General features: G+C 39.0%; 1 protein-coding gene across 3 annotated transcripts; it reads right to left on the bottom strand.

Moving 5' to 3' along the window:
- On the bottom strand, positions 1-27078 carry NAF1 (nuclear assembly factor 1 ribonucleoprotein). Of its 3 annotated transcripts, none has more exons than XM_071431984.1 (9): positions 26462-27078; positions 25740-26416; positions 24252-24396; positions 22299-22392; positions 19166-19248; positions 18082-18242; positions 14448-14499; positions 9956-10061; positions 1-7435 (listed from the first exon to the last, which is right to left on the bottom strand). In XM_071431984.1, exons 1-9 carry the CDS (start codon positions 27011-27013, stop codon positions 7014-7016), a joined length of 2292 nt encoding a protein of 763 aa, XP_071288085.1. In that variant the 5' UTR covers positions 27014-27078; the 3' UTR covers positions 1-7013. The 3 variants fall into 3 exon arrangements, with proteins under 3 accessions (XP_071288085.1, XP_071288086.1, XP_071288084.1); XM_071431985.1 differs by having other exon boundaries at positions 25740-26206; positions 26591-27077; XM_071431983.1 differs by having other exon boundaries at positions 25740-27078.
- Positions 27079-27146: the final 68 nt, after the last annotated feature.

The following is a 27146-nucleotide window of genomic DNA, read 5'->3' on the forward strand; positions in this document are numbered from 1 at the left end:
GACAACCACCTTTTCAGTACATTTTTACATCCACTTAACCATTCATTAAACACAACTTGAAAACTAAAAAAAAAAGAAAATTAAAATGCAGTAGGCAGAGCTCCTGTATGACAGTAAATCCCTTATGTGACAACATATCACAGGGAGCAGACAATGAATTACCTCAGAAAGTGACTTGATAGGAGTGTGGATCCCTCCATCTGTCATTTGCACATGGAAAACACAGGGCACAGCCATCCTAGCATCACAGGTAAAGCAAGGAAAAATAACAGATTCTCACAAAAAAATAAGTTTTCTCTGTCTCAAGAGATAAGTCAAATGCTAATTTAAATTAACACAATGCAATGGAATAAGAGCATTAACATGCTCAATTGCTTTGATTCAGCAGCCTTCATGTAACTACCTAGGCAGCACTAACTCAACAATTTTTTGTCTGCTGCCAAGCTAGCATGAAGGAGGTAAAATTACAGTAGTTTTGAATAACTAACAAATACTTATACATATATACTCACATATACAATTATTAATGATAATTTAATATTTACCAAGCACATGTACTATAAATATTTATATTAGATATACACACACACTTTCTTTATATTGATACAACTGTTGCCTGGAAATAAAACATTAGATGATAATTAAGACACTATGAAAAAATTTTTCCTTGATTAAAAGATTTGCCTCAAAAGATTACTTCTTAAAATTAGAATGTAAACAAGACATAAAACATAGTTTCAAAGATTTTCTATGTCTCCTTTTATATTACATTATAAGCTAGCTCAAGAGTCACTCATGATTACTATTTACTCTTGTCCTCTATTCTGAGACTGAAGAACATCACAACCTAACTGGATTAGCTATTGACCACCTGTAAGAAGGCAGCCACTTGTGTAGGATTTTGGCTCAAAAGAAAAAAAATATTAAAAAAATAAAACCAAAAGAAAAAAAATCACTAAGTAAAAGCATTTTATGCTCATTTCTATGATATCCTTGCACTGCACAGAAGCATAAAGTTTCTTAACTGGTTTAGACTCATGAACCAGGGGCAGGAGAATCCTACTGTCTGACCCCGAGTTCTCTCTGAAATGCAAACTGAACTCCTGTCAGGATCCGAAGTTCAATGTTTTCCAGACATCCATACTAGACAAATTGATTTTGTCTGAAATTCCCTTTTTAAAAGAAAATGCCAACCCAGTCACAGAGCAGAGGAGACACTGACCTAACTTGTACCTAACTAGAATCACCTCTTCTCTAAAACAACAATCTCTTTATGGTTTATCTACCAAAATGACTTCAAACTAAATAAAAAATACTTTGCTTAGAAATTAGTATATTTATAAATGCTATACCTTTTTAACCACTGCTTCTCCAGTCCAAGAAATAGCTGATTTTCTTGGAATTCATGGTGGCAATTAGATAATCTGAATGTTCTACACTGTCACATCCATACATGCCTCAATTTTGGAGGGTATGATAATCCTCTTCCTGCTAAGGTCAATAAGTCTTTCTTCTTCCACTACATTGGAATTGCAAAATGAAAAAGTAAACAGGATTCTCTGCTCCCAGACAAAGGAGCATCATGACCTACATAACTTACCCAAGGCTGTATTTTTCTCTAGGGAACAGTTACTGTTTCCATCTCAAACTCTGATATCATCACTTCATCACCTTATGCTGGAAGGACGGAAATTGTTAATGTCCAAGTAATTTCAGGGTCAGAATGGTACTGAGAGCAAAAATGAGATACACCATAAAGAGAGTATAATGTGTATATATGGGATACGTTGCAACGAGAACACCAAACATGCACTAACCAAAAACAGAGTTATCACTGCACGTGGTACTGTACCTCTTTTGGATATAATAGTGGCAGAGATGAGTGTTGCAGTGTCAAAAAGTAGGAAAAAATATGCCCCTCTGTTCTCATCACTGCAGAAAGCATTTACCAAGACCAAAGATCAAGTGCATCACTATGTGGCAAAGCCAAGCTGTGGAGACTGTAGGGTATCATAAATAAATGTAAAACTATGAATTAAACACATCACAGTGAAGAGTATAACCAAGAAACTAAACACAGAAAAGTGCTTGCAAAAATGTCATTTAATAAAGATTTGCTTCTATATAAAGGGGTGTGCTGTAACACAGGACGGCCCAGGAAAGCTGTAATTGAGAGTGTGATGATCCAGTGGACAGGTTTAACAACTCTTTACAGTCTAGGTATAATTTTCAATTGCAAATTGAAAGCCTCCATGAGGTTAAACATTTACATAAAGGAGTCAATTGGAATGTCACAAAATATACTCTTTTCCTGGGTCTACACTGAAGAAAATACTTTGGTTTTTTTGCAGATTTCATATGCATGCAAGTCTCACAAAACAGATTTGAGACCACCTAATAGTGGTCTCAATAGTACATACTAAAAATTTACTAAATAGCAATATACAGATATAGCATTCTTCTCTTTAAAGAAAATATTAGCTGTACCACTTCTTCCAAAAGACAGACCTTCATAACAACTAATTCTGATATCAAGCAGCAGTTTCATTCTGATGATTAACGAGTTTGTAGATTTTTGTTTCCTACTTCCCACAGCAGGAAACTCAGAGTGAAATCTTCCTGCTTAAAATGGAAACAATAGTCTTTGAGACTTAATATTAGCAAACTTAAAACAGTTCATAACTACAATTGATCCCATAGCAGTTTCAGCCTTTTGCAGGGCAAGTTATTTTCTGCCCATGTACTTGGAACTACTCGGGTGGGCACAGAAGAGTCAGAGAGAAGATTCTGTGTCCAAGTTCAAAGCTGGAATGTGGGACAGTTGCTCACTCCTGTCCCTCTGTGTAACTGGCTTTCTGCTAATAAATAGCAAGCACTGTGCACTAAGCAAGGTCAGACTGGACAGGGCTGTTGTCTATTGGAAGGTGTCCCTGCCCACTGCAGAAGGGTTGGAACCCAGATGGTCTTCAGTGACCCTTCCAATCCAAACCATTCTGTGAGTCACAATTTCCATCCAATTCAAACCTCAGCAGCCAAACAGCAAATCCTAACAAAGCATTTTCACAAAACACTGCCAAAAAAATGCAGAGCATCAGATTCACAGGAAAATCAACAATATTATTCTTCCATAGTTTCAAAAGATTTCATCTATGGCAAGTGAAGGCTACCCCACATTCAATAACTCTGAATAAGCCATACAGTGATTGAGATAAAGAAAGATCATTATTCATGCTTTCCAGATTATGCATTTGCCTTGACAGGTAAACTGTTCTGTAAAAGCCTTGTCATCATTGCCAGTGTTTTCCATTTTTTCACCTGTCACCATAACAAATTTATTACCAACTGTTTTGTGCAGATTCATCAATCCTCTAAATCAGGTTATGTGCATCACTAAATTCACTAGGCAAGAATAAGCGACTATACCTTTGAGTTGCAAAGAAATAGAAAATGGAACCTGGAAACATCTAAACATAACCTACAAAAAAACCTGCTTATTTCTTATTTTCATCTGCATGTCATTAACATGCATCCTGGCATGAGTGCTTTGCATTATAAAAAAGGTCTTACCTAAGGCAAAAATCCCAACTTTAGAGAACATTTGTTAAAAATAATTCTCAGGGGTTTTTCTGTTGTTGCATTTTAAAAAAATATAATTGGGTAGGTATTCCTTGATAACATTCTCAAAATAAATTGTACAATACAAAATGCTTTACTTTACCCCCTAAGGGAAAATGACAGCAACTAAGACTCTCATTAGCATTAGTTTCCAAACAACTAATAAAGGAACAAATCTTCAATTCATCTTACATCTAGTGAAATGGAAGCACTCATTATTTTCTGCAGCAAGTCCAACTTTTAGAACAGTATGATGATTTTGTTTATAAAAATCTGAGGTACAATGAAAGAATACAATAGCATAAATGAAAAGCCAGGCTTCCCAAAAACCAGTAATTCAGGCTAGGCTATTCATGTCTCTTAGCATCTAGAGACAAAAAAAATCTCTGGTGAGGAAACAGAACTCCAGAACAATGACAGTAATGAAAATATTAATTTGGGCTGGGATGGATTTCACACACCACCTGGCCCACCTCTCCACTCAAAGAAAGACTTTGGACATTACATCCCACAGGCCACTGTCCAAAATCAAATTCTGAATCCCTCAAAGACTGGAGAGCCCACCGTCTCTCCAAGCAACCTGTGGCAGCATGGGCATCACTGCTTCCCACACCACTTGTCAAGAGTTTTTCTTTAAGAAACCTGTTTGTCCTTTTGCTGCTCACCTTCAAGATGAGCCCACCCCCTTCCTGCTGCTGACACCTGTCTAAATTAAGACCAGCAAAAGTGCCACTTTTGTTTATAGACTTAAGAGGAATGCTGTCAAATGTGCAATTACAATTCCATTTCCCGTGTTATCAGTCACAGAAATTTATGCAGTCCAATGGTTTACTGCATCCATACTTCTATTTATAAACCTCAACCCTTTGAAAAATTATGGTTAATCTTCCCCTAAGCCTCCCTTTTCCTCAAGTCTCTCCCCTCCATCCCATGCCTTAAGCTTTCGCTGGAAAGCAGGCCATGAAGAAATTCCCCTAAAAGGGGAAGAACTAAAAATATTACAGAAGTGACAGAGCTCTATTGTAGCTTTCCAGGCCCAATGTGAGGACAACAGGAGTCAGAAATAGAGAGATTTTTCAACTCCTAGAAAATATTCTTATTTCCTCTACTTTCTCCACTAGAAAATACTTACATTTGACCAATCACAGCCCAAAGCCTAGCAAACAGGCAAGTGCACACAAATCCAGCACTGCAGTTAACAACCAAGAATTAGTAAAACGCCTTAGATTGCAGCATATTTGTCAAACTACATTCTGTAAACCAGCTTTATACTGGGTTTGCCACATGGAAAAAATAGTTATGAGGAAGGAGAACACATCTTCATTTAAGAGAAATCTTAACAGCCTAATTCAAAGAATTATTAGTATAGAGCTAATTATTGCAGAAAAAAGTGAACATTACCATACAAAAAAAAAAAAAACAGTTGCAATAGTAGTAATAATTAAGACTGTTTTACCTGCACCTCCTAGTACCTCACTCCTGTTCTTGGTGTTAACTCTTCAACTGCCACTTTGGCTGATGATGTCTATGCCAGGGACAGCAAGCCATTAGCATCCCAAGTCCAAGTGTGATGTTGACAATTTCTTTCCCTTTACTACATAATTGACTTGAAAATGCTTTAATGTTTGATACTTCACTTGTAACATCTCTATCATTGTACCATCCCTTATTAGTGAGAATGGTCATATCCAGGTTACTGCTGAAATAGCCAGAAATGCAGCCCCTTCTCCGTTCCCCTGAAACATTTACAATGAACTAGAACTGGGCATTCTTTTTACTACAAAAAATTTATCTGCAGGAACCAAGTTAAACATGAATGTCTGGAACGCTGCTCTTCTGAAACTATTTGTTGCCATTGTAGACTACCTTAACCTTAGCTTGCCATAAACTGACATCTATATAACCTTCTCAGCTGCAAACCCATGAAACAGTAGTTCTAGATATATCAAAGAATATTGTTACTTAAATATATTATAGCAAACTTTCAAGTCTGAAATTAAATTCTAGTTCTGAGTTGCACCATCTTAGACAAGGTGGTCCTTTCCTTTTTCATTCTTAAAGCAATTAGGAATTAAAGTCTAAACAACACCTGCACAGCTTACTTAAGACTTTACATATTTAAAGCAATCAGGTCAAACCAAATCTGAGAATAGAAATACATACTGCACACTTTTATCAGGTCAAGGTGACTGTACTGGTAAACATTCAAAAATCATCGCAGCTAGTAATGACTTCAGTTGAAAAATAATCTTTAAGATGACTGTCCCACAAGTACTTTTTCCTCCTGTTTAAAAAAATATTGATGCATTGTAAGGTCTTCCAAACTAGTCAGGCAGAGTCACTTCCATAGAAACTAGGGAAGTGCAATTGGGGGACCAGCTCTTTGGACAGGTGGAGGTTCTTCCAAGTGATCCTTGGTTGATAACTTCACCTCCAAACCAGAAACAAGCTGGGAGAATTGATGAACCTCATAATTCCAGAAGAGACTGCTTTGACTGTAATCAAACAGCAATTTAGTGCCATCTGCACTTACAAATTTAAACAAGAGAGTTCTGAAATGGCTTTCTCTCCAACAGACCTGATGACTTCTTCCTAGAAAGGCTGACTGCACACTCTAGTAGGTATTTATGAGCACCTCTGCATTAGGAGCTAGAGAAGTTAGAGCCAAGGTAGAGAAATCATGCTGATTTTAGATTCTAAATTTAATCCAAAACATCCCATGAATAGGTTGATCTTCTACAACCATTGGAGAACACCGAATGTGACACAGCAAGTCAGCAACTGGTCCCAATTCAGGTCTAGGTACTACAGATATTTTTTAAAAAGAACCATCCAGACACAGTCTTTTAGTTAACATGAAATTAGTTAAGTATTGAAAGCTGGGTAGTGGTTTATGCCTTGTATATAGGAAAAAACCTACCTCAAAATTTAGATGTCAGATTTTCAGTTCCCATGTAAGTTTCAAATTTGCAGAAATTGAGAAAAATGTTTTAGCACAGCAATACACCATCATCCTAAAAATATAATATTGTCTATGTGAGATACCCTCATCACTACTTAACAGTAGTTATATAAACTCTTACATTTATTACAAAATAGATTTCCATCGCTACATACCAACTTCCAAAAGGCTTTTATTTATCATCTTAAAGTAGCAGATATAAAAATAAACTATTATTCAATATTCAGTTATTTTTATCATATAAATTTCTTTTTGGAAACAGAAAACATACACAGAAAAAAATAATTTCCTACAGCTGTCCCACAAAGCACAAAACTCCGCATTTGTTCTACCACTGCAGTAAAAGAAAGCATCTCCAGAATAAGGGAATGCCGTCCTGGCAGGCTGTTCTTTCTCCCTGTAAACTGCAGTGCTCTACATGAACCCATATGGAATCTCAGTAAGGCCTGAACTGAGGAGGATGGCTGTCTGGAGGAGGAGGTGGCGGCGGTGGCGGCGGTGGTGGCAGAAATGAGCAGGATGAATTGTATGTGTTTGGGCCTGTCCACATCACATTCATATTTGAAGGCGGAGGGGGGAATTGATGCCAATCACTGACATAACCAAAATCTGGAGGAGGAAAGCCATACTGTTGCATCATTGGGTTTTCTCTTCTGTGAGGTGGTGGGAACACTGGTGGTTCCTGGTTCATCCTCCAGTCTGAAAAGTACAGTGGTGGTGGTCTTACTTGTGATCTGAAAAACCCTCGAGGGCCTGATGGAGGAGGAAACAGATCCCTGGAGAACCCTCTGCCACGGTATCCCCTTGAGTAACTTGAAGCAGGCTGTTGCACTGAGTGATGAAGTTCTTTATTCTCACCTAAAGAATAAACAAATAGAAGAACCCCCCACACACAGCTGTAATATTATTTTGGAAAGATCAGGCTTAGTCTTCACAAATCTTTCAAGCTGAAGTCAATGAAATTTGTAAAGCAATCTTATCAACAAGTAATACTGGCAACTAATACATGAAGAATAAAATAACAGCAGCAAATCTACTGTTCAGTAACTAATCTTGATTGATAGAAGTAATATCAAAAGGATGATCCTGAGAGTTGCAAACTCAGTCTTTAAAAAAGAAATTTCATCTTCTTTCCCTCCAGACTTTTCATTTGTATAAATGGAACATGCAAATTTTAAGTATTTTGGAAGCTTTTAAAACAAGATTTTAGAACAACACATTTTAAAACTAAAGATAAATCAACACTGCATTACACTGAAGGGGTATCCAGCCTTCAGTCCCAACTTGGTATTACAGCATAGACACAAGACACAAGAAATTATTCCAACTCACATTAATAAAATTAACTTATTTTCTTATCAGAAAGAAAAGACTTATAACTTATCAGAAAAACCACAGTCTCTGCCCTCTAGCCAATTAGCTTTCAGCATTCATCTTTTTAAGACAAATTCCTCTTTGCACAACTCACTCTAAACATATATTTAATGTTCATAACAAATATATTTGCCCCTTAATATAAATATCATAGAAATTTTAATGGGATTACGACGATAAAATGCAAAGCACGGAAATACTAAAAATGCTCCAAAGAGCTGTTAAGATATTCAAAAAGCTGCAGAACTTAAATGCTCAGAAGGATTTTATGTCTGGGAGCAACAAGGTATTCAGGAATATAACACCACATAAAATCACTGAAATTTAAAAGCCTGTGTGAACCTCATCCTTGGCACCTGACTACATAGCTTTTCAAAGGTGAAAATGTTTTTTAGTCTGGAAAGGTAGTTGGATACTAGAACTTCTACACATCATGGGAGATTAGGAGTTAAGATTCCTTTTGTACAAGCAGGCCTCTTGGAAGCACTGAAGTACTTGAATAAGTATTTTTGTTCTTTCATCAAATACTCTAACAAGAGACAATTTTAATACACTCATGTAAGTCTTTATCTGAGACCAACTTTATGCCTCAATTTGTGACATATCATTGCTGTTGAATTCTACAGCCGAAACAAATTGCACACAACTTCAATCTGTGCCATATTATTTACAAAAAACCCACAGCAAATCAAAACCTGTCTTCCTTGACAAGAGTGCTGCAGTTCCTCCTGCTGTATTCTCAGTTATGGAACAGCCATAGGAACAGTAACACCCAGCAACAGACTCAAGCCCAAGGCAAAGGCAGGTCTGCAATAAACTGGCAGATCAAGGATGTGGTGGAAAACACACATATGCTGGATTAACAGAAAAAATAACCTTCAGTAATGAAGAGAGAGTGCAGCACAATTCAGATCCATCTCTTAAGGGAAAAAAAAAACTGTCAAAAGCATAGGGCAAAAGCCAGTCCAAGAAAGATTGTGGCTTTATTTGATTGATACAAGGGAGGATTGTACTGCACAAAAAGTATTAAAGGACACCTACTGATCTCCCAGATCAAGAGAAAAGGGTTTCAGCAGGGCACAATGCATATTAGCTTTACAAAGGAAGAGCAGAAAAGTCACAGGAGTCTGAGAAATTCAATGGGGGAAGCACCATGCTGCAGATAGCTGAAGCAATCTGGTAAGTAAGCAGTAGAAGAGGGTAAGGGATGAGAGTCATATTTAAAGGGAGAGGTATAAAAAGCATGCAGACCAGTGAGAACAGAAAAAGAGGAATGCAATATGAATTATTCAACCAAAATGGCAATCAAAAAATCACAGTTTTTTCAGGAGAGGCATGAGAGACGAGAAAATTTGATTATGGTAAACAGAGCACAGCTGCAAGCATGCACCAGGAACAGATACAAAAGCAGCAGGAGAATGGAGAGTAAAGAAGGCTATTCAAATTATGAAAATCTATACAGCTTTGGTCATCGAATGACTGCATTAGGTAAACAGAAAGGTTCTCAGCAGGTTACAAAAGTAAGAGTTATTTAGAAGAGTATCTGTATGTCATGGGTGAGGAAGAGCTTCATTTTAGACAGAGGAGTAAATTCTCCATCCAAGACCTGTATCTCCTCCCTTGATTGCAAGGAAGTGGATTTCCAAAAACTGGACACAGCCTTCCTCTGTCGTCTCCCAGCACTCAAAGGCTTTAGCTGAACCCCAACCAAATGGTGGCATCTGTTCAGAATCCTCACTGTGCGTCAACCAGCACTGTTCTAAGAGCCTTTCACTTTCCCCTGACAATGGCTCTGCTGCTATACCACCTCCCTTGCACAGGGCTTCCACTTCAACAGAATAAAACTTAATTTTAGTTATAAAATAATAAACAGGGAATGTAGCCACAAACTCAAATATAAGTTAAAAAAGTACAGAAAGTGTTAACTATAGAAAAACTCAATCACTAAGACAGTTATAAATGGGCATTCCAAACTTAGATTAACAGACAAAAGCATTCACTCACTTGGTGGAAGGGCTTCTGATCGGATTTTCTTCCTTCCTTGACTTTGAGATTTTCTTTTCTTCTGTTTTGCCTCTCTTTCTTCTTCATCATCACTGAAATCCAAAACCTAGTAAAAAAAAAAAAAATCAGCTAGCTTCTCAGCACAAGAAAAAAGTTAACACTCAAAAAATTAGTCATAACACAATTGATGCATGACTCAGTTATCCTTTCTAATTTTCCTGAAAAGAGCAACATTCCAGAGCTGAACACAAATGTTTGATTGCCTAGATGTTAGTAAGAAAAGAAAAGGAGCTGCCAGGAAAAAGCTTTCAAAGATTAACTGCAGATAAAATGAATTAAAAAATGAATTTTTAAAATAAATAAAAATTACTTTGGCAAGTAATACATAATTCAGCATTAAAACTACATTATAAAATCTCTACTCTAAAACTGACACTACACTGGAATTTTCTGCAGTATACTTAATAACATTTCCTGTTGAATTTCAATAGCAATGTTATTCCAAAGAAATTTTCAGCTTTGAGGAATGTTGTCATTTACAACAGATTCAACGTCCCTGCAACGTTTTCTTCTTGTTACACAAGGTTTTGCTACCTTTTGAATCCTAACTTACATGACTGAGGGTAAGTTATCAGGGACAGGGAAGAAATCTGTCAGCATTAATTAGTTCCCTGAAAAACAGCTCACTCATACAACTTAAAAGGGGTAGGACTTGTTCCTAACCCCCCTTCCCAATTCTAAAAGTAGGGGCTATGCTGCTTACTTCTATCATATACACAGAGCATGGATCTCAAAAACACTGCACCAAAACAGTGCTTAAAAAGTCTCATAAAGTTAATTTTGAATACAACTATTTCTTCTACTACATAACTAGATGACATTCAAAAAAGCTGTAAGAACTACAGCAAGATGATGTACATCATGAAGTAAAATCTTTCACTAACTCCTGTTTTTTCTAAGAACTCCAGTACACTATACTCCAGTAGTGCAGAAATAATGAACAGCAATTTGAACATATTATGCTCAAATTATTTGAGCAAATAATGGACATCTTTTACTGCTCTTTAATTTCCATGTAACATCCCAAAGTAGTCACCCCACAAAAAAACTATGGTTATCTGCTGCTGATAACTATGGTTATCTTGCAGCATACAGACCACATTTAGTCATCCTCTGAGCCCGAAGACAAAGCTAGGAGAGATTGTATAAGTGACTCCACAAATAAGCTGGGCTACTTAAGAGCCTGCCAAAAAGGAATGATTATCATATAACTAAAAGTAGCAAGTAAGAAAAGCCTACCATGAATTAATTTAACATTCATACAAAAACAAAGCTTCACACTATCACAAAAAGAAGTGACTCCAAAAATTGCACACAGCTTACTACAGGGGCTGGCAAGAAATCAGATTGCTGGCTGCAATCTGCGGTCTCTAAAAGGGTCTGCCCCTAAGAGACAATTTCAAGCATCAGTAGCATAAAATTTGATCTGCACCCCTATCAGCAGCTATTACCTTCACAGCAAAAGCTACTTTCTATCAGCTAATCAACTGTCACAGCTTGGGATAGCATGGTATAAACTGTAACTGCTAGAACTAACCAAAGATTATTCTAATTGAGGATTACAAGGTGTTAGATGTGGGTTTTTTCCCAAACAGCACACAGTCAGAAGAGTGCCCACCCTTCTCATCACTGACTTTTTTTTCAAGCTTCCTTTGTTCATTCCTATAGTGAGGTACAACAAATTTAAATTAAGAAAAATCTTTAAGAAAAAAAAAACCAAACTTTGGAAAAGGCAATGAATCTGTATCTGCAGATTTGACTAACTGCACTTGGCCAATAAAATTTCATTGGTTCCTACAAACTCAAATGACATATCTACAAGCTTATCTCCTGAACAGCTTTTAAAGCATGAAAAACAGAAGAGCTCAAAATTAGCCAATAAGCCCATCTAATATCATCACCACAAGAAAACTGCTGAATGAAAGCAAGTTAAGACAGATGTCCCAAAGTATTGTCTTTCAAAGCTCTATGGATAACAAACCTACAGTCCAATTCTTATACAACACTTGTAATTCTCAGATTATGATTCTCTGTGAGATTATGTCTCTACAAGAAAGGAAGGCAATTTACAGTCAGAACTGACAGACAAGCATTCTTTGAGAGGAGTTAGCGCTACACAGCTCTGTTTCATTTACAGGAAACAAAAAACTGTATTTCAAAATGCATCATCCTTATTCACTACTGTGGAAAAAGCAACATTCCAAGTTGACAGACTGATACATCCTTACAGGACCCATCTTTGAGCCCAAAAAAGATCATGTCACAACATCTCTCCTTCAAGCCAGAACAACCATCCTGGGAGATAAGGACTGTGAACGAAAAATTTAATACAGTCCCCAACAGCATCCTTCTGGACAAACAGTTCAGTGCTGGATAAGCAGGGGCATGGTGCAATGGGTGAAGAAGTGCCTGAAGGGCAGAGTTCCTCAGGGCTCAGTTCCAGGGCCAGTTTTGTTTAACATATTGATCTATGATCTGGACGCAGCATTTAGAAGCTGCATGATCAAGTCTGCTGCTACCAAACTGCCACTGACTCCCTTGAGGGACAGGAAGCCTTGCAGATCTAGGTGGATTGAGGCCCTGGGCAATGATTAATGGAATGAAATCTAATCAGTCCAAATACTGCCCACCTACAGTGAGGTAACACCAGGCTCAAGTGTGAATTGAGAGAGGAGTGGCTGGAGAGCAGCCCTGCCAAGAGGGATCTGGGGGTGCTGGCCAGCAGCAGCTCAGTGTGGGTCAGCAGGGTGTGCCCTGGAACCCAGAGGGCAAAACCCCATCCTGGGGTGCATCAAGCACAGAAAGAGCAGACAGCCAACAGAAGTGACTGTCCCACTGCATTCAGCCTTGGGGAGCCTCATCCTGAGTGGTGTGTGCAGTTCTGGGCCCCACATGTCAAGAAAGTCAAAGTCCTTGGTTGCATCCAGAGGAAGGAAACCAAGCTGGTGACAGCACTGGAAGGCATGTCCTGCAGAGACCAGCTAAGAACCCCAGACTTGCCTCATTTGGTGGTAAGGAGGCTGAGAGGCAACCTCATTGCTCTCTACAGCTTCCTGAGGAAGGGGAGAGAGAGGTGCTGATCTCTTCTACCTGGTACACAGTAATAGGATGAGTAGGAAGGTCCAAAGCTGTACCAAGGAGATTCAGACTGGAAATAACAAAGAAATTTTTTACTGAGAGGGTCGTCAAACACTGCAAGGCGTCAAGAGACTTGTTAAAGAGGTGGCTGACACCCTAAGCCTGTCAGTATTTAAGAGGCATTTGGACAGTGCTTTTCACAACACACTTCAGCTTACGCTTCAGCCCTTGTCAGCCCTGACTGCTGTAGGTTCCTTCCAACTGAAATAGTCTATTCCATTCCATCCTAAAAATCAGTTAGAACACTGGAGAAACAAAACCAAACAAATACCATTACACTCTACCAAAAAAAAAAAAAAAAAAAAAAAACCCAAATCCCACAAAACACACCTTTCCTACCAAATTATAGAGTGAGAAGCATGTATTACATAGTACAAAATTATGCTAAAAAGGCAAGCATTTGGAAGATTCAAAACAAGCAGACAGATCTCTTTAGAATACTATGGCAGACACAAGGCTTCTAAGAATTTCAGTTACTTTGTATTGTTTAAAGTAAAAATTGCAAGGAAAAGTGACTCAACTGTTGTGATGTAAAACAACTCAGTAAAACTATCAGCCTTGTGATTCTTATTGAATTTTCACAGAACATATAGCTAGAGTGGAGTTAAGGACCACAAACAGAAAGTCACTGAAGAACTATTTACAGATCCTATAGCAAATGATGTCAATGGTCACAAGGAGCTCCTAATTCTGCATGACCCTGTATGACAGCCATTTTATTTAAGAAGCCCATCTTCTCTCATGGAACTTTATTTTATAACAGCCAACTGTAGGGTAAGCTTACTATGAAGCATTTAAAGAATGCCAACAGAGATGTCAAATTAATTTTGAAGACCAGACAGCTCAAATGTACAAGTAGTAAGTTTGCAGAGTACTAGTAAGCCTTTAAAGACAAGCAATTGCTTATGGCCAATTGAAGACAAAGCTGCAGTGAAAGAATAGCAGGGAAAAAAAATTCCCTGGCAGAAGCAAAATTATTAGGGAAAGTGAAAGCACTGCTACCCAAAGCTAAACATTCAGGTTGTCAAATATGTTCTTGAAGGACTAGAGGAACTGAAGATACACATTTTTGCCAACTGCAAAAAGCAAGCAGAGAGACAGGTGTAGTACTCTCTACACTCACTATGAGACCTTTTTAAGTTCTATGACCCTTAGTTTCAATGAAGAGGTACATTCAAGTTTTGCCTCCATAAAAAGATAACCTTGCTAATTACTTGTTCTGCACAGAATATTTTTGACATATGACTTGTGTAAAAACAATAAACAAAAAAACCCAAAAACCCTCTATAGTTACTTCAGGTGGTGGTTCTTGGTCATTCTTCCAAGATGCATCTGAACCTTTTTCCCTGAAAGAAGAAAAAAAACAAACAACACAAAACACAAATTAGACAATCCAGACAGATGAAGGCTAGCACCTTCTATAAGGTATCAGGTCTCCCAGAACAGGAGCTTCCTCTTTCCAAAGAGTCACTTAGTTTTTTAATATTGTTTGTAAGCAAACAGTAGTATCTAGGTCAACTCAGGGCTTCACTACTCTTGAAAAATCTTCCTACTTCAAGTGATGACTAAACATTTCAAACATCCTAATACTAAATTTTAGACCATATTCTCTAAACAAATCCTTTTGAACCTTAAATGCTTTAAACCTGAACTGAGGTAGTTCACTGCAAATTTCTTATGCTGTTGACTACAATCACAAGCATTCTTATTCTTCTAGTTTCAGAAAATGTACCTTTAGTTAAAAAGAACCTACTCATTCAGTAGGTCACATGAACTCATTCAGTGGGACACAGGCTTTCAGTATAACTACAGCAAAGTAAATTCAGAACCAAAAGACCCTCAGTGCTTGGCTTACAATCTTATTAAGACAGTGTTAGCTAGACAACTAGGTTTCACCTTTTATTTTTTTGTAAACATAAAATTAAATTGCAAGGCAAAAGACATTTAAAGATACAAAAACTCAATTGTCTTGCCTGATAAACACCAAATAAATTTGGATTAGTCTAATTTATTTAACCCACTGCAAAGTCCTTCACTAAAGATCAAGTAATTTCTTGGATTAGCAAAGAATTTGTGAAACATATTTAAATTACATTCTCTGTAGTCAAGGTTTTTTCCATGCTGCTCTTAAATTTTATGTGTTTTGGTCTGAAATATCAAGGTACAATCCCTATCTTTGCAGAAAAACTGTATAAAACAGTGTAATACTGAAAATTTTTACTTGAAAAATAGAACCACACAGCTACAGCCATCTAATGCCTTCAGTCATTGCTCTAATAACCAAGAGGTTTTTTTGTATCCATCAAGTCAGCAACAATCAAGTAGCAGTAACTACAAAAAACTACATAGCGGTTGGCATCAACAGCCTGTACTTCAGAGGTACTTAGTCCCACCCATGAGAGCACTGGCAAGTCATCTGGAGGTACCTTGTGCCTCAATCCCTAACTATAAAACTGAAGTTCAACCTCTACATGTCCTTTTGAGATTATGAGTAAAAAGGAAGGCAAGGAAGATATTTTAAACTTCAGTTAGAAGAAGACATTACAGGGAGCAACATAAGGACTCTATACTAAAGTTATTTCTCAGCTGCAGAAAAGTTATTTTATTAATATGAACTGAACTGCTTCTTCCTTTCATCTTGTTATTTTTGAGCAACACAGGCCTGCCAGAAGTAGCAGAGCTCACAGGAATTGCCAAGACCTACGGTCATTCAGCAATATGTAACATCACTGACTGCAAACTTTAAATCATTCAAGGTCAGGCAGCTTATCTCACTGTCCCAAAGCAGCCTTCCTCATTTCAGAAAACAAAAACTGCTTTTCATGCTCCGAGGTATTTAATATCTTCTGCAAAGGACAATATAGTAATTCTTTTGACTTGTGAAGTTATATACTGTAAGACCTTGAAGTCTAACAAAAGGTAATTCAGAGGAATCATGAAAATACATGAGCTTTTTTAGAACTGGGTTTCAGGCAATACAACACAAGCCTATCTTTAGCAACAAATTATTTTGCATTCAGAAAGTTTTACACTACACTTTTACTTTTTTGCTATGAAGTGTAAGGCTTATTCATAGCACTGCAACTTTGTACAATGCAAGCAGATTGCATTTCAGATTTCAGAAAAAGCTTCAAACTCAGTGTTTCTTTCAGATCTTAATCTTGATTCCTTTCCTTTTCAAAGAACCATCACAGTTTTGAAACTTTAAGCCTGTAATACTCCAAATCTGGTCTGCACACAGTCAAACTAAGAAAAAGCAGAAAATAAAAATTATTGGTTATCAAATGCCATCTACTAAGGTGCAAAAGTCTTCTAATGGATCACTGACCAATGCTTGACTTTTCTACTATTAATGTCACATTCTTATAGCATTGAAGTGTCTTCATACAGCATTACAGCACAATTCAGAAATCAGTTTTCATTAAAAATGGATGAAGAATTTCTATTTCATGAAAAGGCAGCTTCAGTCAATAGAACCAAATGCTTCACACAAGCTTAAGTAATTGGACTGACAAAACCCAGAAATAAATTATTGTTTTAGTGTACTGTAGTTTAAGTCACACTACTCATGCTAATCAAGACAAGAAACAATGTCTGAAGCACTGTTCAGCTGTGCTGGTAAGCCATGGAAGTCTCAAGTATCTTACCCAGGTTTCAGGTTTTTATCACCTATGACAATGAAGTACTACCAAATGAAAAATGGTTTCCCAAACTATTTCCAAAGCATGAAACAAAGTAAAACACAAGTCTCCCATCTCAGATGCTGAGTACAGCACACGGTTATTGATGCAGCAAGCAGATGATTAGAGTCTGTGCACTTTACTGTGCTAAGCAGCAAAGTTTAATAGCGCAAATCAAAGACCAGCTGGCATCAAAATGCTGCAGAAAAACAAACAAGCATCAGAGCAAGAAAGTGATCTATTTTGGTCCTCACTGAAGGGAAGAAAATATGCTTGTTGCTTGCACAGAAATGAGGAAGTTAAAAAAAAAGACTCCTGCAGGTCTGACTAAAGAAAAGAGCTATTCAGTATGAATACGGGCGCAGCTGTAATGAATGCAAACAATTAATCAACCCCTGAGAACTAATCCTAAGAAAACAGAAACTAAGTCACTTGTATGACAAAAGATAGCTAACCTACAGTTATTTCAGATGATTGCTCATCAATAATTAGAACATTAATATCCAGCTGTCATTTATTATGTTTTATTTTTTAGTCTGTATCTTTGAATACACGTTCCTCTAAATGGCATCAAGTCCTATTTAAGCATGCTACTTTCCTCAGTCAGACTGGGATACACAAACATTGCCGAGAAGTTTCTGAACATCATACTACATTGTCACTCAAATCCCTCCTCTCTTGCAAATTTAGAGGGTAATTTTTATCTAGAATTGTTATCCTCTAATTGTGAAATAGATTTACTGATACTTACATTTCAATTCCAGCCTTATAATATGAAATAAAAATAGTAAATTAATACAAACTTGTTCAGAATACAAACAAATTATCAGTTCTGAAACTATACAGGAATCTAAAGAACAAGAAAATCTGGAAAGTTCATCTTGAAAAACTCTTTTATACTCATGAATATGTGTGTCAGAGGGTATGGAGGAAGTATCAATGTCTTTTCTGGTTGTGGTATTTCAGTTAACAGCAGCAGAAAAAGAAAGCAAGCTTAGTATTTTAAGCAGAATAAGCTAAACTTTAATAATTACAGCACTTTAAAGGCTTGCAGTTTACAGCTACTCTTCATTGCTCTCAACGGCAAAATAGTACAGTCTTGTTATCACAACATTGTTGAAAATACCTCAAGGAAACAAAGTTAAAAGTGTTAAGCTTAGAGTTTCTCACTGAAGTCTCAACTTTAATGCAACATTTTTAGCTATATAAAAAAAATTATAACCAGATTAGAAAATAAATCAGACTCACTGTTTTAGTTTTTCTGCAAATATATACTGGGTGAAGTCCTCTACTGATGGAGCAAAATACATGCTATCTTGCACATTAATACCTTTCTCTTTGATATGCTCAGAGCTGTTAAATCTTATCACATAAAAAGGATGTGAAACAGGACCAAATACCTCAAATATCTGAAAGAAATAAAATTAAAATGTTTAAGTAAACTACAAGTAGATTAGTAGTAACTAATTTCATTGTAGACTGATATTTAAGAAGTCCAATATATTTTCAAAATGCACCATCAAACAGAAGTTCCTTTCACACTTTTTTTATTACCGAATTTTGTTTGACAGTGTTATTTCCCCAACTACTGTTTTTTATGATGTGGAACAGTAAGTTCTCATATCCTCAGTAATCCTTCCTTTTATCAAATCTCTGGTTTTTTGTGTCTATTATGCTTTCAAGTCTCGTAACGCTTGGAACAATCTCCTGATCATTTTTTCCTCCAAGTTCATCTTAACAAGATGCCTTTACAACAGTTACTGCTTGTTCCCCAATTCCATAGAGACCTGAGAATTCTGCCATGTTTTACAGAACATCTGCACTGTTTGCTCCACTCACATCTAGCATTTAGAGATATTTCAGTAGTAACCATTGTGGATAATGGCTTTCCTTCTACAGAAAACGCAAGATTCAGTACAACAACCCTCTCAGCAAACATTCTTCACTGGCCTTAAATCAGAACAGCACAGCATAGAAGAAAACATTCCCCATTTTTCGTAAAACTTCACTCTAACCACTGCCCCTATCTGGCAGTAAAAGAGCACATACCCAGTATCATACATCTGAAAACTATCTCTTCCTCTCCACAAGCCCTCTGAAACACTGGAAACTCACCAGATACTGTAATTCTGCAAGGATGCAATTAATTCCAGGTTAGGAATTCTTGAGATTAAAAAAACAGATCAATATAGCAAGAGTCAAAAGCACAGAGAGAAACTATATATCAAGGAAGCATTCTCTTTCACTTAGTAGACTTCAACTCTACCTTTTGGAGCACTAAAGCACACTTCCAATTTTATATTAGAATAACAAGTTCTTATTTTACACCCACCTTTCCTACTGCTTGCCGATCTTCTTTAAAAATTATGCTTTCCTCATTTACTGGAGGCAGGCCTTTCAGTGATTCGATTATTACTAAAACAGAAATAAAAAAAATAAATTAGAACTTTATGTTTCAACAGCATGTAGTTAACTGCAGTAAAACTTAACAAACCACACCACTACTTGTCTACTTCAGTTTGTAGAGCTGCAACCAAATATTCTTTCACATGTGTTAAAGTACTTAGAATCACACACCCCTTTCTCCAATGCTTATATTGCTTACAGAATTATTGTTCTCTGGGGTAAAGAGAGTCCTAGGAATCACACCAGACCACAAAAGCTTTCTGGCAGTTCAGTTACAGCAGCAACTGATGGTGTTTATAAATGTATATACCCAATCTGTTAGCTATTCTGCAGTTTAATGCCTAGACAACTCATACAACATTTGTGCCTAATGATGATTGAACTTCTCTACCTGTAAAACAACAGAATGTTCAGTTAAGCTTTCTCAATGATTGTCCATCAGCAAATAGTCACTCAAGTACACAGTGTCACTCCAAAAAAAGCTCAAGATCATCACTCCTAAACTTACATAAAAGGACTTTCAGCAATCAACATATCACTGAACTAAAAGATACTGCTACTACCGCAATCTGCAAAAAACTTAACCTGCCAAACAAGGAAATGACAATTCACCAGCTTAATAGTTCACTGAATTTCAAAAGAATTTGCAAAATCAATTTCTTTGGTACCTACCTTTAAGATGAAATATACAGTGAAAGTACCTAATGTGTTGTTTAAGCCTCATGAGAAATACACCTTAGCAAAAAAAAAAACCAAAACGAAACAAAAACAAAAAAACAAACAAAAACAAACAAACAAACAAAAAAAATCCCCAAACATTCACACAAAAAAAATCCTACACAAAATACACAAAAACAACACATCAAAACCTCTCAGATAATGTTCTCAACTTGATTCACCACACATAGCTCCCAGCCTGCAGTAGGCTGAGGAAAATAAACTCTGAAAATGTACAGTGCACTAGTCCCATGAAACAGGAGAAACATTACCACCTCCAGCCTATTTGACTTACAGCTTCCCCTACCCAAACCCATCCTAAATTATCAGCTTCTACTCTTGCGGGGCCCAAAGTACAGCCCCAGGGAAAGTTCCTCATGTACACCAAAGCTGTTTACTTTCCAGGTCCCAACCCACACAGGGATTTTTTTCTCTTCTCTTTAAGTACCTTGAAGCAAAACACAGCACAAGTTTTGTTAAATTCTGATACACTGCACAGAAGTTCAGAGAAAGTACTGTCATTTTGCTTTTAGCTACTGCACAGCAAGCATGAACCTACACTGTTCTAGCCTCAGATGTACCTCACAGGATGAAACATCCACATAAAAGTATCACTCACTCACTGCACACTGATGAACTTGGAAGCTTGCTACAGAGAACAGCAGAGATTCTGAGGGACATCAAAGGGACAGAAAAAGAATACTGACTGTTGTGTCAGAATAATATTAGTGGCTTGCAAATGAGAAATAACTCCCCTCAGACTAGACACAAACCTGGTATACCAGAGGTATCAATTTAGTTCAAAAATCAAAAAAAAAATATCCCAAATTAGCTGACATCCCTAATATAGCCACAAATCAACTGAAATTGATGCCTGTTTTCAGAAGAACTGAAAAGAAACAAAAATGTAAAGAGAAAGAAAATTCATAAAGCAAGGTAGTTAAAGCAAGAAAATAATCACAGCTGTCCTGGAGGCTTACACTATTCATATGGTTTTATTTCATTATGACTATTACCTTGTTTTCTAACTTTCACCAACAAATGTAATTCAACACTTTATGCATGTACCTTACATAAAGTAGGATGCAACCTGAAGAATTCACTTACCAGTAAACTGGTATTTGAAAACATTATACTCACCAGTGAGGGTTAGAATTAAGGATGGTTTTCAAAACTGCAGTCTTTAAAACAGTTTTGTTTATACCTTCACATTTTAAACCAAAAGTAAGAATAATAGCAAGTATGATTCAACTTGTTTTTAAAACTTGTTTTCAAACTACCATTTTAGCTGAAGAGAGCCTTCTTGAAATTCCCATTATTATCAATAAGCAAAAAAGGGCAAATTGGAAAAGAACCAGATTACTATCTTCCACACCCTCCTCCCAGCTTCCTGCAAATTAATGAAATTAAATCTCACTACAATAAAATAATGTAGAGGAATTGCCTGCATTACCTGAAGTCTTTTAAAAGAAAAATTAATATCAAAAGTTCTTTTGTATTACATTCAGCCTAAATACTTTAGCCTCAAAATTGAACTTAATTTCTAATTTTCATAAGCAAACTGCTTGGAATGCAGTTCAAGCAGAATGAACACTTGAAATAGCTTATATACAAACATACTGTGGATGTTTTAGTAATATGAGCTTCAGCAAAACTTTGATTTCATTTATCGAATACTGAGGTCCCACACAGATCCAAAAAGATCCCTAAATCTCTATGCCTGCAGTGAAACCTACATCCATTCTGTATCTCAATCCCATTAAGCTTACCCTCCATCCATAAATCATGTTAGTCACACCATCCTCTGACTGCTGACAATGGGCAGCTTTCATTTGCTCAAGGTGCCAGAAGTGGAATAAATAAAGATATAAATAAATCAACAAACGAACTTCACTGTTGAAGAAACAAGTCCTTTTCCTGTCCTCATCTATTAACAAGCAAGCACTTGGGACTGCACTGTACTGCATCTGTGCTTTCAGTTATACAGCTGCTATATATTCAGGGGTTATTCAAAAATAGCACCTACAACTGGAAGATTTTCTTAAAACACTTAAATACACTAACTGTGGGCAGTAGCAATATAAAAACCATAATACACAGTAGAAAAAAATGGGTTTGAATTAAAAAAATTAAACAGGGAAGTCACATAGAAACACATGTATATAAGCCAAATAAAAGGTAATTCAACACAAACATCACTGTTAGTTCGAATTCCAATTCAGCAACCTGCTACCCCCAGAAATAGGACACTGCAGGGCTGACACTTTGAAGGAACAGCTAAGTCATGCAGAGATATACAGAAATTATAATAATTAAAAACAAAGCAAACATATCTTGCCTACCTAGCTGCTCAATGACACTGGAAACTGTCCCAAAGAGCTTCAGTTCAACATTATCTGGAAGAATTATTGATAAGTCTTCAACAGGAGGCAATTTCTGCAAACATCAAGTCAATGTTTAGCATGTAATATCACACAAAGGCACTTACCACTTTATCACTGCAGAAATTTGACAGTTTGAAAAAATCCCCTGGCATTTTGAAGATTTATTTTTTAAAAATGTAGTTTGATTTGTCTCTTTCAGAATCATTCTAAATGAACTCATCTTGGGGGACCACCACTTTTGAGGCAATCTCTCCTACAGAGACACTACTCTACATATTTCCATCACAACTACAGCAGAAGCCAGTTTTATTAAAATGGAGAAAGGCCAACAATTGACAGGCATTTCATCCAAGCTGGATGTACAACAAAATAATTAAACAATGAGAAATCAAAAAATTATTATAATCAAAATACACCAGATGTGTATCATCTGATTTAACAAAATGGAGTCTGTCCATTTATATCATGACTTGGATCCTTATAGAAGATGTAAACATCACAACAACCTATACAAAGAGAATTATTTTTAGCTGAAAGTGGCATTTGGTACTAGATATCAGAGAGAACACAAAAAGCCAAACTTCAGATACAAAAATGAGTACTGCCCCATATTCGAATTAGTCTTTTGCCCATATAAGGATCAAAATCTACTATCAAAGACTAATTAACACCAAGTTCATCATCTACCTCCAATTTACCCATGAACTAAGACTTCTATGTATATACCATGCTGCTATGAATTCAGCAAAGACTTTATGAAATACAAGACAACTAGAGTAAGCTTATCTTCAAATTATCTGCAACTTATCTTCAAATTCAACACCCTGATCCTAGCACTGAACTGCACTTTTAAAGACCACAACTAGAAATAAAATCCCACACAAACAGAAGAATCTTATCCTGGTTTATCAACACCTCACCTGATAATCTTCACTCTAACTAAAGTGTTTGGCAAAGACTTAGAGAGCAATGCAAAGATCAAATAGGCCAAGACTTTCCCAAATGTTATACCATTAAACACAAACATGAATTCAGATTAAAACACCACACCCCTTCTACCGGCCAGTGACTTTTCCAACATTAAATCAAGTTCACTGCTAAGACTTAACTGAGTCACTTCTGTAAGAGAATGCAAAGGCCAACAACAAGCAGGAAAGTAAAATTCTGATCCTGTATCTCAAAATGGTGCCTTCTGCCACATTATATACACTATCTGCCAATCCTTGTTTCAAAGCAAGAGATTTCTGAAACAGTTCCACTAACACTCCTTAATACATATACCCAAAAAACATGACTTTCTATGCTATTAACTGTGGTGGGTTCTACTGCACAAAACTCCAATTTTCTTCATAGTGGCTGTTATGGGGTTGTGTTTCGGATCTGTGCTGGAAATATTGTTAACAATATAGAGATGTTTTTATTATTGCTGAGCAGGCCTTACACATAGGCCAGGCCTTTTCTGCCTCTCATGCCACCCCATCAGTGAGGAGGTGCAAAAGGAGTTGGGAGGGGCACAGCCAGCACAGGTGACTTGCACAGACAGACCACAGGAACATTCCATATCATGTAACATCATGCTCAGCATACAAAGCTGGGTGGAAAAGGAGAATGAGGGACATTCCCAGTGACGGTGCTTGTGTGTCCAAGCAACAGTCACACATAGAGCCCAGCTTTGCTGGGGATGGCAGAACACCTGCCTGTCCATGGAAACTGGTAAATTAATTTCTGGGTTTGCTTTGCTTGTGTGGGTAGCTTTTGCTTTACCTACTAAACTGTGTCTAGCTCAGCCTTGGAGTTTCTCTTTTATTATTCTGATTCTATCCCCACCCTGACACAGGAGAACTGACTTAAAATATAAATTTTTAGTTGGGTTAGTAGGAAAGGGTTTAAAAAATACCGCATTGTACTTACATCAATAGGCAACTCATCCTTTGTCCTAAGACAGTATGATCTGTTATCCTTCTCATTTGGATGATCATCTTCATCAGATACTGCTGAAGACGAAGATGAAGATGAAGAGAAGAGTGTGCTTGATGAACTATCTGAATCTGAATCACTGAATAAAAAAAGAAACATAGGAGTTACAATACTGCCTTCTCACAGTCACTGCTCTTGTAAAATCCCAACATTAGCATAACGCTGAGTGAAAGTTAAGAAAATATTTATTTCAAGCAATGCATCTTGCACAATGAAGGGGGAAAAAATTGAATTTTTGCAAATAAAATGGATTCATTTTCTAATTCATGTCCTGCCCAAATCCCCTGGTAAATATTCACAGAGTAATTCAGTATTTCTCACTGCCACGTGTGTAAGAGATGTTTATTGTCCTAGACTCTTAATATTTCAAGTAAAGAGTGGAATAAGAAACCAGTCCTTATTCATATGAACATGTTCATTTAGCAAAAGTTTAAGTTCTTCAAGGGCTGATGGAAGAAAAAAATGCAGAGAAAAAAAAAAATCAGACTAAAAGACTGATCCGTGGAAGGAGTTAAAGAAAAAACAAAACAAAACAAAGATACACGCAAGACAGGTAAGTTATGAAAATTTCATCTTTAGGGTTCATCAGCACAACAGATTTTGGAAGTAAAAAACACTAGACACAGGTGAAGCCCCTGAAAGTCAGGAATTTCACTCTCCATCGCTTCATGATATTCAAGGAAAACTTTGAACCAACAAGAGTACTTCTGAAGTCAAACTTGAATCAATCAACTGTTAATGAAGCCTTGCACCTTTAAGAGGAGATTCTTAGACTTCATTTTAGCCTCCTCTAGTCAAAAGAAGCACATGGCCATCCTGCTGCACCGGCCAAATAAGAAAACACAAGACTTACTGCAACAACCAAAGTGTGCAGACTTCTAACGCTGCAACAGAGCCCACATTTAACCAGTTACCTTTCACCAACTACGCTGAACATCAAAGCACAGATGCAGCAAGTACAAGATGGAACCATTAAAAAAGAAAAAAAAAACTTGAGAATGAGCTTTTCCACTGAGATGCCAACATCAGAGGACCTAGTACAGTGTGCAGACTCCCCACCCTAAGTCCTACAATGAGGTTTTTCAGCAGTAATACCGCGCGTGTCCTGTCCCAAGAGCCGCAGGTGCATTCTGTGGGGCGGCCCACGCTCTCCAGGCCACAACCACCAAACTCATGCTTTCGTTAAATCCTACATCTTTACAGCGCTGTTGCAGAGACCTAATTTAACAGATTCCTGGCAAAAATATAACTGAAAAATTACACCTTTGATGGGAAGGAGCAAGCTCCAGAGCGTGAAACACCGGGGCGGGGGGAGGCGGCGGGCAAGCACACCGGGCTCCCGGGCGCTCAGCCACAGCATCAGCCGCCTGAAGCCTCGGTGAGCAAGGGGCGACCCGGGGCGAGCGCCGGGGCTGAACCCACCTGTCCGAGTCCGACGAGAGCTCGGCGGCAACGGGAGAGCGGGGCCAGGCGGGCGGCGGCGAGCGGCGCGGTCCCGCGGCTGGGGGCAGAGGGGCCTGGGCTTCCCCGCCGCCCTCCGCAGGGCTCTGCACCATCTCCTGCTCGGTCGCCCGCTGCCCGCCCGGCTCCACGGCCGGGTTCTCCAGCTGCTCCATCACTTCCCTCTGCCCGCCGGGCTCCACGGCCGGGTTCTCCAGCTGCTCCACCACTTCTCGCTGCCCTCCCGGCCCCACGGCCAGGCTCTCCATCTCCTCCACCAATTCCTGCTGCCCGCCCGGCCCCAAAGCCGGATTCCCCAGCTGCCCTCCCAGCTCCACGGCCAGGCCCTCCAGCTGCTCCACCACTTCCCGCTGCCCGCCTGGCCCCAAAGCTGGGTTCTCCATCTGCTCCACCACTACCCGCTGCCCGCCCGGCTCCTCGGCCAGGTTCTCCCGCTGCCCGTCCGGCTCCACGACCAGGCTCTCCAGCTGCTCCACCAATTGCCGCTGCCCGGCAGGCCCCAAAGCCGGGTCCTCCAGCTGCTCCACTACCTCTCGCTGCCCTCCCGACTCCACAGCCAGGCACTCTGTCTCCTCCACCACTTCCCGCTGCCCTCCTGGCCCCAAAGCCGGGTTCTCCAGCTGCTCCTCCATTTCCCGCTGCCCACCCGGCCTCGGATTCCCCAGCTGCCCTCCCAGCTCCACGGCCAGGTCCTCCAGCTGCTCCACCACCTCTCGCTGCCCGCCAGGCCCCACGGCCAGGCACTCCGTCTCCTCCACCACTTCCCGCTGCCGGCCCGGCCCCAAAGCTGGGTTCTCCATCTGCTCCACCACTACCCGCTGCCCGCCCGGCTCCTCGGCCAGGTTCTCCCGCTGCTTGTCCGGCACCACGACCAGGCTCTCCAGGTGCTCCACCAATTCCCGCTGCCCTCCCGGCCCCAAAGCCGGATTCCCTAGCTGCCCGCCCGGTCCCACGGCCGGGTTCTCCATCTGCTCCACCAATTCCCGCTGCCCGGCAGGCCCCAAAGCCGGATCCTCCAGCTGCTCCACTACCTCTCGCTGCCCTCCCGACTCCACAGCCAGGCACTCCGTCTCCTCCATCACTTCCCGCTGCCCTCCTGGCCCCAAAGCCGGGTTCTCCAGCTGCTCCACCACTTCCCGCTGCCCTCCCGGCCCCACGGCCGGGCTCTCCATCTGCTCCGCCACTTCCCGCTGCCCGCCGGGCTCCACGGCCGGGGTGCCCAGCCGCCCCTCCATTCCCGCGCCACGCGGGCCGCAGGACCGCCCCCGGCGCGCGCCACTTCCGGCCGCCGGGAGCCGCCCCCGGGCGCGTGCGCCGAAGCGAGGCGGGACCGGGAGAGGAGCGGGAGCAGCCCTGGAAGATCAGGGC

This window comes from Agelaius tricolor, unplaced genomic scaffold, assembly GCF_023055355.1.
Source record: "Agelaius tricolor isolate 1412-34295 unplaced genomic scaffold, bAgeTri1.0.p SCAF_8, whole genome shotgun sequence".
NCBI classification, from domain to species: Eukaryota; Metazoa; Chordata; class Aves; order Passeriformes; family Icteridae; genus Agelaius; species Agelaius tricolor.